The 19,782-nt window shown below is 43.5% G+C and overlaps 1 protein-coding gene across 2 annotated transcripts in view; it reads left to right on the top strand.

Annotated features, from left to right (window-relative positions):
• LOC124289027 overlaps positions 1 to 16,746 on the top strand; it is an 87,755-nt gene extending 71,009 nt beyond the window's left edge. For both annotated transcript variants that reach the window (XM_046725624.1, XM_046725625.1), the window contains 8 exons: positions 68 to 2,456; positions 2,870 to 2,999; positions 6,316 to 6,517; positions 9,490 to 9,660; positions 10,310 to 10,483; positions 10,962 to 11,144; positions 13,690 to 13,852; positions 14,412 to 16,746. In XM_046725624.1, coding sequence (XP_046581580.1) covers positions 68 to 2,456; positions 2,870 to 2,999; positions 6,316 to 6,517; positions 9,490 to 9,660; positions 10,310 to 10,483; positions 10,962 to 11,144; positions 13,690 to 13,852; positions 14,412 to 14,524 — 3,525 coding nt within the window. In that variant the 3' untranslated portion in view covers positions 14,525 to 16,746. The remainder of the gene's footprint in view (positions 1 to 67; positions 2,457 to 2,869; positions 3,000 to 6,315; positions 6,518 to 9,489; positions 9,661 to 10,309; positions 10,484 to 10,961; positions 11,145 to 13,689; positions 13,853 to 14,411) is intronic.
• The last annotated feature ends 3,036 nt before the right edge of the window (positions 16,747 to 19,782 follow it).

Raw genomic sequence — 19,782 nt, 5'->3', positions numbered from 1 at the left:
GTGTTCATTAATGAAGTGTCGTGAACTGTCACTTGATGATAATGTGAGTCCCTTGTTTCCTCCTCAGATGCTGGTGTACCAGACGAACCCAGGAGTCACGTACAGCTTCAATGTACCTGTTGACGTGACGGACGCATACTTCAAACATCTCATTTCTCGTAGTGATGAAAGTCATGTTCTCACCACAGAAGCACCAACCACTGCCATTCCTACACGTCGTTCTACTGCAGCCCAGCCAGAGTTGGCGAATCTTGAACTGGAAGGACCAACTGATGTACACTTGAACATTGGCAAGGATAAGGATGAAGAGGAGGAAGAGGAGGCATCAGAACCGTTCAGGGAAGATTTTGTGGAGAGACCTGATAGACATCCTAATGAGGACCTGGAAGAAGGTGTCATGGCGGGACCTGACATAAAGGAGGATAATATTAGAGGGTCGTTTGGTCGAAAGGAATATACTTTCCATGAAGGAAATGGTGCTACAGTTCTTCTGAAAGCTAATGTCGACTCGTGGTCTGAACGTGCCAATGTTCATGAGGCACAGAGTCAAAAAGGTCCCACGTTTGTGTTGTCGGAGCTCGGGTCTAAAGGAGAGGACGACGGCGATACCAGCCTGGAGGTTGTTGACGGGGCAGCTGTGTTGAAGCAGCAGGGCGAAGACCAGGTGGAGAAGACTGATGTAAGGGATGAAGGTGGTGACCAGGAAGGTGATGAGGGTGAAGATATCAGTGATGGACAGCACGAAAGACAAGAGAATGACGGGAATGACGACGTCAGTAGAAAGCCGAGCTTTTTGGGTGAAGAGATGAAGGTCAGAGAGGCAGGTGACAGTGGGAATGTGGAGATAGAGGGTGAGGAGGACCAGGAGATTAATGATTTGGATGATGAGGGTGACGATGATGATGATGATGATGATGATGACGATGATGATGATGATGAAGAAGAAGAGGCCGATGAAGAAAAAGAAGAGACCTATGACAAAAGCAGAGGTGATGAAGTTCTTGGGTTGGGAGATGGATTCCGAGAAAGAAAACCAGTGTACAATAGCCATGGGTACAGGTTACCAAATGCAATGAACACTGACAAGGCAGAGACAGAAACAAGAAAAATAGACTCAAGTCTTGGAGGCTATTCGTCGAACACACCGACAACACGTGTACATTTTACTACAACAGCAACTCCCTTAGCGACTGAACGAAGTACCTTGAATGTACCACAAAGAGATAGCAGGTTCCGCACCTACAGCAGATCACTCGGCCGGTCAAGTGTTCAGCCATCAATCCGGCGGGCAGGTCGCCCTTTCGGTAGACCAGGGCGGCGAGGAAGTGTTAGAATTCCAAAATATTCTCAGAGTTTTACATTCCGAGAAAGATTTAAGATTCTCAGGGAAGCACAGAAAAAGCGATTACTTCGACAAAGACAGAAACTAATACAAAAAAGCGAAATATCTTCTATTTCTCCATCAGTGAACAGACACATCTCTAGCAGTTCATCACTGCCCAGCATTCAAGGAAACGACACATCCAGGATACGTAGTCAGCATGGCGGAATCAGACAGACGTCACACATACGTGGACAATCTACGACTCCACGGAGTCACCATGTGCGACATCGACATCATCATCGCCAGGCAGCATCTGTCACAACACCTCCTCCACAGAGGAGACTTGGTAGTGTTGACAGAAATACCCAAGGCCTCCGACTTCGAGAAACTGCCGAGCGTCGAGTTGACGAAGGGAACCAGAGAGCTGGTTCAAGCATCACTTTGAAGGCCAACGTTAACGCTTCGCCTTCCGAACGAGATCAACAATCCGGGCGTAACTATCGTCGAAACCAGGGGAAACTACCTGTCCATGGACAAGACAATCAGGGCCATGGTTCTCAAACCAGCAGCCGACGACCTTCTCCCGGACATCAGCCTTCACTGAATGCACGCGTCGCCCATTCATCAGGTAGAACTATCAACTCCAGAGATCCTCCTCCAAGACCAAATCAACACCAAACGCCTCGACGTCAGACAGTTGACCACAGGACAATAGTCGACGAGACCCTCCCTCTAGGTCACTTTGACAGAGCTATAGATCCTCTAGGGTCGGACAGAAGGATTGTTATCCCACAGCAGCCAGTAGGAGTATCCACTGGTCAGCAGGTGATCCCCCAACAACCCGTCATCAATTCAAGGCCTCGATATGAAGGTCGCGGACCTGCTACTCAGGCAGGGGAACCACTCACCAAATATGCTAATGGATTGGACCCAATCTCAGGCCTGCCACCGCTCAACCCCGGGGGTAACCAGGCCCTGACGGCAGGGAAGTCCTACACCAGAAACATCATCCCGAATGAAAAGAGGTTGGGGAACCCGACCCGGAATGGTGGACTGTCAAATGAAATCTTAGAAGCCACCAATGTGTGGAGAGTGTCTGGCTTCACTGATTGTACCACATCTTGCGGTGGAGGTGAGTGGCTACTTCCTTTATGAAGATATGTTGTTATGTTAGATGGACAATGTTTAACTTACAAAGTAAGATTGTTATTGTGAGCATATGTACTCTGTAGTGTGTCACTCTCAATCGACTTTTAAGGGACCTAGCACTATCAAAGTGGCTGTCCAGGCAAGTAGGAACCATGTCATACAACCTTACAATGTTTATTGCCTGCAATATATTTCGATGATGTACGTTGATCTCGCAGTTAATAGTTATTAATTAATCTCTTTTCATAGAGAGATAGTGGTTAATAGTGTATAATTAATTTGTGCATAATAAATTACTAGTTGCAGATGACATAGTGTTTACATGTACTTTACCCTGTAGAACTGAAGCTACGTTATATTTTAACGCCTTCTCTTCTTCCTCTGTGAATATCCCAGGTGTCCAGCAGACTGTTGTCGTGTGTGTGAACACCAGGAACCAGGCAGTTGTTACTGATGAGAACTGTGCCAGACTACACAAACCAGCACCGACAGCAGTCACCTGTAACACCAGACCATGTCCAGCAAGGTAAGACCACCCACAACTCAGACCATGTCCAGCGAGGTAAGACCACCCACAACTCAGACCATGTCCAGCAAGGTAAGACCACCCACAACTCAGACCATGTCCAGCAAGGTAAGACCATCCACAACTCAGACCATGTCTAGCGAGGTAAGACCACCCACAACTCAAACCATGTCCAGCGAGGTAAGACCGCCCACAACTCAGACCATGTTCGGCAGGATAAGACCAACTGGCAGCCCGATTTCCCTTTGACAGGAACAGGAGCACATGTGACATCACGGATGGATTCCAACACGTCGTACATGAACATAACGTGAACCAACATGGTAGATGACACCTCAGTTCATGGTTCTTCTGTTCCAATATGCTCATGTGTATCTTAGAGATCACAACTATGCTGCTTATCTATTGACCATCTACCGTAGAATGTTGTACTCGTGGTTTTCGGATTGAGTGGTACAAGTTTGAATTTCGTTTCGTCAATGCTGTTTCATCTGTATGTGAGCTGCCTGCAGACATGATGGACAGTTATGGTGGTTGCTGTTTGATGTGTATGTGAGCTGCCTGCAGACATGATGGACAGTAATGGTGGTTGCTGTTTGATGTGTATGTGAGCTTCCTGCAGACATGATGGACAGTTATGGTGGTTGCTGTTTGATGTGTATGTGAGCTGCCTGCAGACATGATGGACAGTAATGGTGGTTGCTGTTTGAGGTGTATGTGAGCTGCCTGCAGACATGATGGACAGTTATGGTGGTTGCTGTTTGAAGTGTATGTGGGCTGCCTGCAGACATGATGGACAGTTATGGTGGTTGCTGTGTGAGGTGTATGTGGGCTGCCTGCAGACATGATGTACAGTTATGGTGGTTGCTGTTTGAGGTGTATGTGGGCTGCCTGCAGACATGATGGTCGGTTATGGTGGTTGCTGTTTGAGGTGTATGTGAGCTGCCTGCAGACATGATGGCAGTTATAGTGGTTGCTGTTTGAGGTGTATGTGAACTGCCTGCAGACATGATGTACAGTTATAGTGGTTGCTGTTTGAGGTGTATGTGGGCTGCCTGCATACATGATGGGCGGTTATGGTGGTTGCTGTTTGAGGTGTATGTGAACTGCCTGCAGACATGATGGACGGTTATAGTGGTTGCTGTTTGAGGTGTATGTGAACTGCCTGCAGACATGATGTACAGTTATAGTGGTTGCTGTTTGAGGTGTATGTGGGCTGCCTGCAGACATGATGGTCGGTTATGGTGGTTGCTGTTTGAGGTGTATGTGAACTGCCTGCAGACATGATGTACAGTTATAGTGGTTGCTGTTTGAGGTGTATGTGAACTGCCTGCAGACATGATGTACAGTTATAGTGGTTGCTGTTTGAGGTGTATGTGGGCTGCCTGCATACATGATGGGCGGTTATGGTGGTTGCTGTTTGAGGTGTATGTGGGCTGCCTGCAGACATGACGGACAGTTATGGTGGTTGCTGTTTGAGGTGTATGTGGGCTGCCTGCAGACATGATGAACAGTTTTAAAAACAAGCCCGGGCCTACACATGATTCTTGCTAAAAGGTTGGACAAGCCCTCAATACTATCTAACTATAAAGCTTAGCAACCTATCGGGCTGACACGAAAAAATTGGCTTGCTATGCGTCTGTCAAGTGAACTGTGACTTAACATTTCAATATCCGCCAGAACCAGTACGAATGAACTAGCGACTAAAACAGCTTTTGCAATGAATACAAAATATCGAAATGAGTTATGTTTGATTCAAGATTACATGTTAACAGAAGCAAGGTAGAAACGAACTCTGACTTAACATTTCAAATATCCACCATTACCCAATTTGATATACTGGTGACTAGACGAATACAAAATCTCGAAATGATTGATTATTGCTTCGAGATTTTATGTTAACAGATACAAAGTACAAGCGGATTCAGTGGTGTACAATGGGTCCTCCTTGTACGAAGATGATTGTCACATAGACAAACATGTGATGGGAGTATTGATTTAGCCCTATTGGGGATACCTGTGTCTTGTACCCCATTCACTTACACAGACACATAACACTGGCTTCATAGGCCAACACATGTTGCCCTGTTGGCTGTGTTGTCGGGTTTAACGATATCATCACAGAGCGATGACAGCTCGAAGTCCCCTTCCGCCCAAGATTGATGGGGGAGGTACATGAGCACACTGAGACTGTGGCGCACTGAGCGTCTCTGTACTGCCGACTGGCCAACAGTAGCATAGGGGAGGGAATTTGAGGACCAAACATGATCACATAATTATACCTAGCGGGACTCGTGCGTTACATTCTTGCTGGTGTTAAACTGGGGTCGTTTTACCTTGAAATAACATTACCGGGAACGCCACTTGTCGGCGTGTGGGAGAGAGTCGTGCGCAATCATCTGGTGGACTGACACATCGCCTAATCCAGCAGATCAAAACACAGGCTCAGGTTGTACTGTCCGAAATACGATTTTGTTTCTTTGCACAAATAGTCCAGTTCTTCCCCTTGGGGAGTATTAATCTGGTGCAATTATCGGAGACATTAGTAAACGTCTAACACCAGCATCCCCTGGGGCCACGCTGTGATATTACTGAAATGTTCAACGTGTAACACTTCTCACTGAAGCATTCTGGATGCCTCACTTGACTCTACCGGAGTTAACAGGTGCTGTGATATTTTTCTGAGGAAGCAGAAAGTTCTTGTTTAACCTTCTAATGTCCAAGATACGTGTTAACATGGGCCAGGGTTTGATGATGGGTGTGTGGTAAGTTGTGTGATATAAGTCACACATCCATATCAAGTTGTGTGATATAAGTCACACATCCATATCTAGTTGTGTGATATAAGTCACACATCCATATCAAGTTGTGTGATATAAGTCACACATCCATATCAAGTTGTGTGATATAAGTCACACATCCATATCAAGTTGTGTGATATAAGTCACACATCCATATCAAGTTGTGTGATATACGTCACACATCCATATCTAGTTGTGTGATATAAGTCACACATCCAGATCAAGTTGTGTGATACAAGTCACACATCCATGTCAAGTTGTGTGATATACGTCACACAGCCATACCAAGTATAAGAACTCAGACACCAATGTAGTACTCAGAGACCAAATCACCTCGTACGCAAGTAACCCCCACAAGCTGTAACCTCATTTTGCATGTGAACCGATGTAAGGTACAGAACAATCCATATTGTCCGGGTTTGTGAACAGAGATGACATACTGAACAGGTGTAGTCACCCCCAACAGTGTAGCCGGCATGGTGATAGAGCTCATTCATCTCCTCTTGGTCTTGCAGCTGGGAGGTGTCACCATGGAGCACTTGCACCACCACTTGTGGCCCGGGGACCCAGACTCGAACCGCGACCTGCAAGTCGCGTGTGTCCGTCACCCTCAACCTTACTATGCCCGACAGCTCCTGCAACGCCGAGAGGCCAGCAACTGCACAGACGTGCGAAATCACCCCATGCTACCTGTGGGTTACGGGCAACTGGAGTAAGGTAAGGTATTAAACAGTTGATGACAAATATTCAGAGCAATGTGAACATGTCTATCACGCTGATTCCACACACAACCTACAAACGTCATGTGACTGGACGGATCAGTATGCTAGCAGTATCAGCCCCCAGGGGAGTACTGAGTATTCGGGACGGGGAGGAGCACCATCATCCATGTGTATGAATCAGCACAATGTGTCACATTTCACAGAGTACCAGAGTACACCGTTTACATATTCAGGCTCGTCGACAAAATGAAACGGCCATAAAAAACAAGTGTGAAATTCTGAAAACTGGAATAATTCTCGTATTTGATTGTTTCCTATCTTTTCGATGCTGCATTGCTGAAAGAACAAGGCCACTTTACAAAACTATCCAACACATTGTGTTTGTCGCTGTAAGCAGTGTGTGGGTGTACGGCGTCGATGTGAGGCATACCTTCAGGGGGAAGGCTTCAGATTACCTACATGGACATAATGACTCCTATACATACAGCAGAGATTCCTCCTATCAGGAATAGGATGTTGATCTGTTGGAATAAGAAGGTGTTATGGAACAAGACATCCACAAAATAGCAAACACTTATCTGCTGTCAGCGATGGTAATGTCGAGGAAGATAAATGAGGGCTACATAATTTAGTGTTCCCCGTTACCAGTATTTATAACAATGCATGTAGGGCTGTTCTGCAGGACAAACCTTGGCATTCATCGTGTACCCATGTGTGTGTTTCGCTGGCGTGAGGTAATTAGCTGGAAGTCTCTTGTTGACGGAATGGAATATTTGGCAAGGTGGCGTTCTCTGTGAGTGACATTCTTTGAGGGTCTCCGAGTCCACACAGTCGGGAGGTACAGCTGGGGCAAAAAGTTGTGAACATAAAAAATAGTTCGTCTACCAATGATTGCGACACGTTAACCCTGTCAGGTTTACTCAAGCTGTGATTTACAGTTATGTAACACTGCAATTTCTTTATCCGTGGGAACACTTCAAATATGTCCTTTAAAAAATGTCAATGTCGCTGAAAACCGTTATTTCGGGTTTGTTTCCACATTCTTGCAATAGTATCGCATTGGTATTTGGAACTCCAGTTTTAATTTATTGTCTTACAGAGAGGCTATGATATGTATTAACTGCGTGTTTTCTATGTACGTGTGGAAGCCAGTCGGAAACAAATACACATCGCCAAACAAAAGGTCATCGTGATTTCTGCTTCACTGATTTGAACTGGTTTAAATTTGGGATTTGTAAAAATATATTTTATTCCCCCACTGTTGTAGCTCTCAAGACTTGGATATTGTATCTGGTTTGAATAAAAACGGAATTCTGCTGAACAATTCGTCATAGCGAAACAGATAACCTAGCTCTGTTCCCTGATAGTTTTGACACCAATAAACCCGTGCTAACGGGTTTCACCAGTGTGACAATTGGCGCATTTCGACACGAACTTCGTTTTGAGAAGCTTTGTTTTTAGAGCGTGAACGTTTAAAGTTGCAAAGGGAAGCGTTTATTTGACGACCACCCAGCGAAAACAGAAACAATGGCACATCCTTCAAGGAGATTTAAAAACACGTTGAAGATAATTCTTAGATTGTTTCTTTGACAAAAACCTGACATAACAAATGCGATACCTTTTTGGCAGTCGTTTATAACTGTTCCTTTGGACAAGAGTAGAAGCCATGTTGCATTGTGTCATAGGACGTTGTCATTGAATCTGCGAGTATTATCTCCACATCTACGCCGACTCTGCCACTGCACCTCGTTATCACGTGCGACATCAACACCAACAGTCGCCGAACGTAAAACACGTTCTGCGTGTACGTCAGGAATGCGGCATCAACTAAGCTCTTGATAATAGGGTTTGTGGAACACTTTTCTTTAACAGATGCCTTTTGTCCGACTGTCGTGCTGTTTGTATATTGAAATTCCTTTCAAAGCTTAAAGTCGTCAAAGAATGATGTCGGCTGAACCTTATCAAATTACCACTGTATAATGGATAATGAATGATTTTTATAAACTCGTTAACAGTTTTGATTTTTTACCCTTGGAACCTTGTTAAATAATGCACGTTATTTGGCATTCCAATGATATGTTTATAACATATGTATATATTTTTGAATATGTATGCATGTCAAACGGAGACCAGTGATATACAGAACCAGATGTCTTAACATAACATGTGCTGTTAGGAGGAGCGCCTTGAAGTGTGTTTGGGATAGTTGAAATAATACGGTCGTGTTTATTATACCGTCTCGACATATGCATTTTACAACTCCTTACTGCAAGGACATGCCGATATAAACAAACAGTGGCGTAAAAGTCTCCGACTTGGGCAGAGGTAACACGCTATGACAGGCTTGAAGGATACAAATATGATGGCAACTCGAATCCAAGGACAAGCGATCGCGGGTTAGTGTCCTCTCATACAGATGACATCTAGAAGGCACAGCCTCAACATATGAACATTTGAGAAAATATCCCTACCACCCAGGCCATGTCATATTGCATTCAGTATTTGTTCATTCTGCACCACGTTATATCACCGTGTAGGTCACACGGTTGAGGCAAACGGCTGGGAATTTATGATCCTGTGACAGATTACACAGTCATATCTCCTCTACTAAACCATAAAATATATATATCAGTAGCCCCCAAAATACAGTTCAAGTTGTCATTCACAGAATACCTCATACTGTCCTCATATACAACATTCAGAATACCAAATAATCAATTGTTTATGGCCTTCAACTAGTTGTTTTGGTAGAGATGTTTCCTCAGGGAATCAGGGGTGGCCGAGTGGTTAAAGTGTTCGCCCGTCACACTGAAGGCCAGCAGTGCTGGAATATTGGTAAATGTGTAAAATCAGGTTTCTGAAACTGCTGGGGTCAACACACGGTGTTCCTTTCTCCGCAGCAGAAGAATCTTCTAGATATGATCATGTTCTTTGGCTGTCATTATCTGTTGTCGTTGTCATCACCAGTGTTCGAGTCGATGTGGACAGGGCAGGAAGCAGAGAGTCATCACCTGCACTGACGCAGCCGGAACTGTCGTGACCTCTCAACTCTGCACGGGGCTCAAACCAGCCAATCAGGAAATCTGTGACATGGGAAGTTGCGGCAGGGGCTGGTACTCCACTGTGTGGCCGGAGGAGGTAGGGGGAGCCTGTGTTCCTTTGGGACCCGTTGTCACCTGCCTAGACATAAGGCGCTGTGGTCTGTTTACATTGCTCCAATAGCTGAAATACGAGATGTAACACTCGGTTAACGATATTTAGAACACACCCATGGCGTCATTGTATTGTTTAAACTTGTCTACAATGTATATGTGTCTGTTAATAGCATATGCCAAACACTATCTTGAACCACATTTACAATATTTAGATTTGTTTAATACATTATTTCCTACACTAATCTAGCTATTTCCGGCTTGCATGACTTCACTTTCACTATCACTTAAATCACTATCAGATATTAGTTATAGCAAACCAAGCAGCGATCCTGTTTCAACAGAGATGTTAGATATTACCTGTGAATTCTACCAGGGATTCTTAACATCGTTTTCAGTGGTAGTAGTATAGGGAATGATACAAGGTCCCAACTGTTGGTAGGCAGAAGGTAACAACATCCTTGTTTCAAATTGCGAACATGTCATGGAGGTCATTTTTGGATTTCCTGTCGCCATATGCAGGTCGAATCATTGTAATACTGGTAACAAGCACCATAGAGCAATATCCTTTCCGTCGTTACGCTAATGCACCAGGTTCGTGGAGTGAGTGTTCTCACACGTAGTCGTTGTTGCAGTGTCCAGTGTCGTGTGGGGAGGGGACTATGAAGAGAAAGACGATGTGTGCAGGCGAGGAGGGCGTGGCCCTGGACCCGGACCGCTGTGACCAGCTGGACAAGCCCCGGGTGGAGAAGACCTGCAAAGTAGCCACGCCGTGCGGGGGCAACTGGTTCGTAGGGGAGTGGTCCAAGGTATTGTCTACATCACCAGTTCTTAAACACTGCAATTTGATGTTTAGAAGTGTACCCTGTTATTCCGACCTCTGTATCTCAATGTCTGTGTATACCATGTAGTTATCTCTATAGGCCATGTTACCATTAGCAGTGTAACTCTCTAGACCGACTATGTAACTCTTGGGGCACCAGGGTCTGTTATCAGCTTGTCTCGAGTTTCTGAGAACTCGACACGTGTGGTTTCATGAATTATTCCTTATTTATGTATCCTCAAATAAACAGTTAAAAGCGCAATTGAACAAAAGCATTATATGCTAGTTGTACAAATATTCTTCTGACTATTTAGATGTCTACAGTGAACTGTTCTAGTCGCAAAGCATGGCCCAAGTGGAGATGTTCACCTATACAAGTACACTTAGTAAAGTGCAACACTTACATTTTTGTATATTCTTCTATTCTTTATTTGAACAATAAGTTACATTTTTTCCCTTTTCAGTGTAACGGAACATGTGGTTATGCCGTTAGATCACGTGACGTGGCGTGCGTGAAGAACCTGCCAGGGGGCGTTCTGGCGGTGGTCACGGAAGATAACTGTAAGGGCAAGGAGAAACCCGAAACTGGGGAGGAATGTCAGTTACCGGAATGTCATCCCGAGTGGTACATGACGTCATGGGCAGAGGTAGGAATACAGTTATCTGCCCCTTTTTGGGCGTCGAGCAAGAAATGATCTATTCAGCCTTTCATGCTTGTCATAAATGGACAGTCTAGTTAAGATCCGGGACAGGCTAGCTATTCCCGAAACGTGTGTAGCCCTACGAACTTCTTAAGCCCATTCTTAACACATTGGCTACGATCAAAGTTAAGAATTCTCAAGACTACGAACGTTTCGAGAATAAGGGCCCAGATTTTCTCATTCTTATCAAGAGCAAACGAATAGGGTCGGGTGGTAAGGCTCTCTAACTTGTTTAATGCATGTCGTGTCCAAATAGCGTACATCTATACTCAGAATTTCATTTTCTTGACAATCCGGTTCAGACCCGATTATCTATATACCGCCGTCGTATATATTTAATATTGCCGATTAATAATATGTTACCCTTGGACGTAATATGAGTAGACATATACGTAGACAAAAGTATGAGGGTCATTATAGGTGACGATTGCCCAGTATTGAGAATACATTTGGTTTGCGATATTCCAGCAATGTCACCACTGAGTAAGAAAAGAGTGGATTAGCCTCGATGGGCATTCGGATCTCAGTGTGGTAAAGGAACACCTCAGCAATACCATTCCAATAGAGCTCGGAGGGTCTCTCAGGAGGGACCTGGTGGACGTAACATAAAAACTGGATACTCGGTGGCTGGCTCCCCAGCCCGTGGGACGCTTTGTTCGTGCTGAGAGGAAGACAGTGCTATGGTGCCCCTGTAACAGTAGTTCAGACATATTATGTAGGCTTAGGTGTCCTTATGTTCCTCTTTGGTGGGATTGGATGACCAAGAGGCGTACGTCTACTAAACAAATGTCTCCGTTTTAGACCACTAGACCATACTGAGGTAATTGTCACCTTGAGCTCCTCCTTCTGGAGCCGAGAACAAAAGCAGCACGTACACTGTTCCATTCTCAAAACTTCTGAGATCAACAGTTACATTTTGTGTTTAAAACCGTTCTCAGGTAAGACCCCGAACAAACTGCACTGAGTCGCCCACCTTTAGCAGTAAATACCTGCCGTGTAATGTGTCAACAGCCTGCCAATATGAATACTACTAAACCAGCCGTCAAGGATGAATGTTCCTGAATGAAAATCTGCCCCAGCCTGCCGAGACTACTGACCCCACCGCTCAGTTTAATACCATGACGTAACATGTGATCTTTGCAGTTCAGAAGCAAAACCAGGAATTTGAAAGTCAATTAAGCCCTTCAGTTCCCCAGTCCACCAGAAGACTATCAGGTGGTCCAGATGGGGAGTAATCCCTTACAGATTTCCTCTTTTAAGATGTTGACACAAATGGTAAGGTTTGCTTGCCAACACTGGGTTCCTCCCACGACAAGCGTACAGTGGAACCCGGGACACAACCATGGCCTACAGCGCCTTGTAGTCTTATCATTGTGAGACAGGTTGAGTCATGGGGGTTGTTTTCCCCTGCTAACCCGGGTTTCCGGACAAAGGATGATCACCCCTACATCGCAAGACATTCTTCTTCCATTAAACAATGAAAACAAGTTGTGAGTGGTCCCCCGCGGATGTTCTGTGATTCCAGAAACACTGGAAGTCAGCATACGTCCCCGGGATCTTAGTTTGTCGTAAGTCGAGTAGATCAAGACGCATTAAACACCTCTCTTTGTCTACACGGCTAAATATTGCCATCCATCCCACCCAAACCGCCGTTCCATCAGTTGCCCTGCCAGGCTCACCATAAAAGCTGTTGCAGTTACCGGCACGCTGACCTGTCAAAACAAATATCAACGGCGTTTATGTGTTCTCGTCAAATTCTGTATTCTAACTAATCATTCTTCATATTGATTCGAGACTGACTATAAAAAAACTCGGTAAATCCGTTTGAGTTTTTGCATGCGTCACATCAAAGTTTGAATGGAAACGTAATTGAAAACGACCATTACCGTTATGCTTTAGTGTGCAAAATGTGCTGAGATTTCTCGTTATAGAACTATTTTATCTGCTTACAGAAGTAGTCTGCAACGTCTTTATGAAAATTCAATAGTCATAACATGGCTGTTCTGCCGAGGTCCTTGTGTGACCTTGGCGACATTCTGAAATTTCACCTTCAACAGTAGCATAGATTACAATTCCTTGCTTTGCAAAATAGTGGATTTAAATATATACGTGTACAATTCTTGTATCTTGTTAGTCCTGTCTGATCTGAACTGGTGCAGAATACATAGTGCCATATTGCCACCAAGATTTCTCATACGACTGACACCCAACCCTCCAAATCCTTACAACGGTGAAACTAACCCTGCTGTCTTTAGTATTCCTGAAAACCAATAACCGGAGTATATTTACACAGAACCGTATTAGCTAGGTTCACGTTTTAATCACTGCCGTGTTTGACATTTAAAGTCAGATCAACTGCCTGAAGATGTCATCAATCTGTGGCTTTAGACTTTGTGGCGTTCATATTTTAAGAAGTATTTTATGGATCCTCCCTCGGGCAGTTCTCTGATCAAATACCATCTTTACAGTCCATTGTGCCCTTTATTTGCAGTGTTCCAAGTCCTGTGGAACTGGCTACAGGACACGGGAGGTCAAATGTCTGGATCCCAACCAGCAGCCCAGTGCAGAATGCCCTCCAAGGGCGAAACCCAGAACACGAGAGCCCTGCAACACCCAGTCATGTGTAGCAAGACCAAAACCTACCAGCAAGTCAGGTGAGGTGACCTTGAGTGCGTACAAGCAAGAAAAATGTCTCGACTCTGACAGACAGTGTGCATTTTGTATTTGGTAAACATTGATGCTACACATTCGCAAAAATCGATATAAACCAAGATAAACGGTTTACCGACACTCTTTTTACATCCACATTAGCCAAACTCTACATCATCAATAAGTTAGGTTATACTGTCTCACACTGGTGTAGCTGCATAAGGCAATACTTTCATGTTTCTGTACATATTCCTTCTAAACAGGATAATGGTTTCCTGTTTATTGTCCAGGAGGTTCTTTGTGTGTTCCTTCTTAGGCAGACTTGATTTACCTGTTTATCTCTGGAGAGATTCCAGTGGGCGGTGGAGTAGATTATTGGTTAAAGCATTGGACGTCACGCCGAAGACCCGGTTCGATTCCCTATAAACTATTTCACTTGTCCCACCTGTGATATTGCTGGAATATTCCTGAAAGTGGCGTAAAACCTCCCACTCACTCACTTAATTATGAGATTCCAGAACTCATTCCTTCTAAGCAAGACTTAATTTCCTGTTTAACTTCCAGGAGGTTCCTGTACGGATTCCTTCTCTCAGTGTCAGCTGGTTAAGAAGGCAAGACTTTGCAGGTATGGATATTACGCCAAGATGTGCTGTCTCTCCTGCTCCAACGAGACATGAAAACCTACTGACTACATCGTGCTGCCATCATATACTGACAGTGCAAGGATAGGGACGATGGAGCGCGTGATAGTGACACTTTATAGTGCTATATTGACACATTCGGTGCTCTGTACGACGGGCCAGGGAACCTGAAATACGTGCTCCGTCAACACAGTATGAAGACATTATGGACATCGTGCTCTTGAACATGCCTGGTCTTCATAAATACTTCTTTACTCAAATAGATTTCTATAAAATTCATTCTCAGACAACGTTCTGGAAGTGAACGTTATTTCCCACACAAGTGTTTATCTGTGGTCTGGTGTCAGCTGCCCCAGCGTGTAGGGGACATGTTTGGTAGTCCTCGCTAGAAGGAGGACATGTTTGGTAGTCCTCGCTAGAAGGAGGGCATGTTTGGTAGTCCTCGCTAGACGGAGGGCATGTTTGGTAGTCCTCGCTAGAAGGACACCTGCTGTGTCAGCTGACCCGGCATGTAGGGGACATGTTTAGTAGTCCTCGGTAGAAGGAGGATATGTTTCGTAATCCTCTTTAGAAGGACCTGTTGTGTCAGCTGACTCGGCGTGGAGGGGACATGTTTGGTATTCCTCGGTAGAAGGACCTCCGTTGTCGGCTATGTGTTTTGAGATCAAGTACCCAGTGAAATGAGTGTAATCATTGCATTTATGTTTCTCGACCAATATTTTGTACATACGAGCTAATGTTATTAAATTTGCATGGATTTTCCCCGCTGACGACACATGTTTCTAAGTGCCATAATATAGCTATGCACAGGCCACACTGTTTGGGTGAGAACTGAGTTAATGCATGAAGACGAAGTAAGGCCAATCTTAATCAGGGCAAAGTCTACTGATGATCAAAAGTTAGGTAAACATTAAAGTAAATCTAAAATCAAAATGAAATGATTAAGTTATTATATGCTAATATAAAATAATAGGATAAATGAACTAATATGAAGGGTGAAATTATACAGAGAAATTGTAAAGAGTGCACAATGCAGTACACGTGTGAACTATTATCTGGAACAAAGCACTGAGCGGTAGATTGTGCAGATTGATGAGGATTTATCTGCATTTTGTATATGTGTAGAAAATATTCAATGGGTGCTACCTTGCTACATACACACAATCAGGAGCTGTCATACATTATGAAAACTATTTTATGAGATATATGAAAGTAAAAGAGCTTTTGCCACATTTCGTTTTGACACTAACTTTTTGTTTGTCACCATTTGCAGAAGCTTTATTACCATTTTCAAAAATGAAATTTCACGTGTATGGCTGAATTTCCTGTCGACTTCAGTGTATGATTCAGGTTAAGTTGTACTCAAGGTTAACTTGTACTCGATTTGTAGTTGTACTCAACCATTAGTTGTACTCATTCTTCAGTTGTACTCGGTGTTAGGTTTTAGGTACTACAACGGCACTATGAAGTGCCGTCCCTGGATAATGTATCCACAGGGTGGTCCACCCATACGGGATGTGGTGCCAGAAGGTATTGGAACTTGATGCAGTGCATATTCATGAGGATTTCCGCTTCCAGTCTGTGATAACCTTAGATTATATCAATAGCTGTACTATGTGTGTGCCTACTGTCACCAAGCAGGACGGATGGTGACCGGCAGGTCCCGGATCTTCATGAACATTCATGTTTACAATCATAAAGGCTTTTATAGCTCATGTCTCTGACGGAAATAAACCTTTCGTAGATCAATGAAATATAAATGTGTTTGATTGTGATATTCAGAGATCCTGCCTAGTACATATGTCCAGAAAACAGCGTACATTTGATAATAGTTAAGATATAATACGAAGGTCAATCCACACCAAGATTGATGTGCCCCCACAAAAGCGAAGGGGGCGTATTCATCGCGAAACAAGGGATATTTGTTAAATTAAGACGTATTGTAAAACCCACATTTGTACAATTGAATGTTCTTGTTTAGACTCAACCCGACGGTTACAGATTATTTACACGTGCATGTTCTTTCATTATGTCTTTCTACATTCAGATTAGTGAGATGTGTACATGTGTTGTAAATACTATTCTAACACAGCTAGTGTTGCCGACGCCAGATGTAGATCACTCGACCAGTGGGACATGTCTACAGGCCAGATTATATGAGACATTAGTCTGTAAAATTGTGTAACATAGCCAATATGCATATTAGTATAACTGCAATCCTGCTTATTTTGAGTCCAAATAAAATATGTCGATTTTTAGATTATTTACATTGTTTCATTTGTTGTTTTGGATGAGAATGTCCGGTGGTGTAGTGAGGACTATTTTGATTGGGGTATGCAGTGAAACACACCCTTCATCATATCTCTGGAATATTGTTGACTGTGGCGTCACACACACACACACACACACACACACACACACACACACACACACACACACACACACACACACACACACACACACACACACACACACACACACACACACACACACACACACACACACACACACACACACACACACAGACAGAGAGAGAGGTGTTCGGGAACGATATCCTGCCCACCCTGTGATACCTGTCACAAACACACATGATTCGTTCAACTGAAAAATACACGGAAAGGTCTCATAAAGGCAAAGACGTAAATACTGTGTACTTCGTTGTTACAAGTCAAATAAGGGACTTGATTCGGACATCACGTTTTGTCAACGAGGGTCAGATGTGGAAGTGCCCTTCACATATCAATCAAATAACTTTTGGAAAGTTTTCCAAGGCCCTGAAAGTTGTCACCTTGATTTAACCATATTTAATCACGATTCGTATGAGGCTCCTTGAAAGGATATGTTTGATTGTACAGTACAACCAGAAATTATTGAGAATTTAAGACTGTAATTTTTTTTTCACTCAAATGTGAATATTAACAGAACATAACTCCAGATTCAAAGACAGGTGAACAGTTAGTATTTTGTCATGGGCAGCAATGCAGGCTTCAATGCGGCGGGGCATACTACTGATCAAAGAAATTAGAAAGTCCTTTCCTTAGATAAGTCCCCAAACATTTTCTATTGGATTTAGGTCAGGCTATAGCTTGGCCAATCTAATAATGTCATATTTTGGGTCCGAAACCAGGCCTGTGAATGCTTGAACGATGTTTTGGGTCGTTGTCCTGCTGGAAAATCCAAACATTTCCATAGAACACGTGAGCAGATGGAAGTAAATGTCCCTCGAGAATATCTGTGTACCGCTCACTGTTCACGTTTAATTGGATTTCTAGTATAAACAGCCTTGACCAGCTATCAAGTGCTTGGTTTCGTTCAAGAGAGACAACTCCGTTCAACCTTTTCCATTAGTTTGTGAAGAGTTATCCCCCTTTGTTTACTTGCTAGCAGAGTTATATTCACATTTAATACGTGAGTAATGAGTGAAAACAATACAAAAATTACAATCTTTAAATTCTCAATAATTTCTGGTTGTACTGTATGTCACTTTACCAATTTCTTTGATCAAACAAATAGAGAAGTGATGCATAAAATGAATACATCATGTGAGGCCTAGTCAGTGGGAACAGCTATATGGGCAGCCATACTTATGGTGACAGCTCGCTTGGAAAGAATGGGGTTATTTGAATTCTGTTTCCTCTTTTTCAGTTCGTACATTCTACCAATAACAACATTGCGCACTAGCTCAACCCACTCTGAAAGACATTCAACAGATTCCGCCTCTCTTTCGGCTCATTTTTGGCAACTGTTTGGACAGCATCCATCATGATGTTCAAGTTGTGATCCCATATGTCTGATGCTGCTCATGGTGTGTGGGTCAGATGCGATTATCAGATGAAGTTTGTCATTGTTATGATAAGAATGCTACGTACTTTTTAAAGTATGTCCATCGTACTGAGGATAGTTTTATGCCGTTTGTCCGGTGGACAGATTGTATCCTTATTACGAATCGGTGCGACTAGCCAACTCACTATCCTATTGACTCTTACTTAACATGGGAATTCTCAACAAAGGATATTAATGAGTCGGTTTCATCCAAGTTTGCAGAAAATAAGTGATCCACTTGATTTGGACGGTGTACCGTGTGGCCTGATAATGTTTGTTGAATGATGATTAAGCAGAACCCAGTTTGTAAATATAAGGAATCTGTCCTGGTTTCGTGTTATGCAATACGCAGAACTATTGAGACACTTCCCATGAAGCATTTCTCCAACATCTCAACACAAGCCATGATGGTATCTGTGCTATGCATTGAGTTAATTAGCACACTGAATGCATAACAAAAATAATGGAGATCCTGTTGCAGATACTTTTAGTTGAAACCAGATATACAGACAAGAAAGCTGTTTCTGCTTCCGGCTGTTGTCAAACGTCATACTTTTTGTCCATGTTTCTCAAGGAAGCTGCTCCCGATAAGTACTGCACGTAGTGATTTCAGAGCAAATGCCTTCCTTAACCATGGCCCAGACCAAGATGAATACATGTAGTTGTTACAGGTTTCTGCACGGATGAGAAGGATATTTGATGTCAATATCATAAAATGACAGGAATTGTTCCAGCTGGATGAGAACAAGAGGGCATCATCGTCTTCATCGTTCTGTATGGCCACCATAACCTATCGTCTATTTTGATGGCTCTGTGTGGCCACCATAACCTATCGTCTATTTTGATGGTTCTGTATGGCCACCATAACCTATCGTCTATTTTGATGGCTCTGTGTGGCCACCATAACCTATCGTCTATTTTGATGGTTCTCTGTGGCCACCATAACCTATCGTCTGTTTTGATGGTTCTGTATGGCCACCATAACCTATCGTCTATTTTGATGGTTCTGTGTGGCCACCATAACCTATCGTCTATTTTGATGGTTCTGTATGGCCACCATAACCTATCGTCTATTTTGATGGTTCTGTATGGCCACCATAACCTATCTGTTATGGCCACCATAACCTATCGTATCCTATCGTAACCTATCGTCTATTTTGATGGTTCTGTATGATGGTTCCACCATATCGTTTGATGGTTCTGTATGGCCACCATAACCTATCGTCTATTTTGATGGTTCTGTATGGCCACCATAACCTATCGTCTATTTTGATGGTTCTGTATGGCCACCATAACCTATCGTCTATTTTGATGGTTCTGTATGGCCACCATAACCTATCGTCTATCGTCTATTTTGATGGTTCTGTATGGCCACCATAACCTATCGTCTATTTTGATGGTTCTGTGTGGCCACCATAACCTATCGTCTATTTTGATGGTTCTGTCCGTTATTACCGGCGTGAATACAATTA

Source organism: Haliotis rubra, unplaced genomic scaffold, assembly GCF_003918875.1.
Source record: "Haliotis rubra isolate DU_JTF1 unplaced genomic scaffold, ASM391887v1 Scf43, whole genome shotgun sequence".
In the NCBI taxonomy this organism is placed as follows: Eukaryota; Metazoa; Mollusca; class Gastropoda; order Lepetellida; family Haliotidae; genus Haliotis; species Haliotis rubra.
This window is presented reverse-complemented; position numbering and strand designations above follow the sequence as displayed.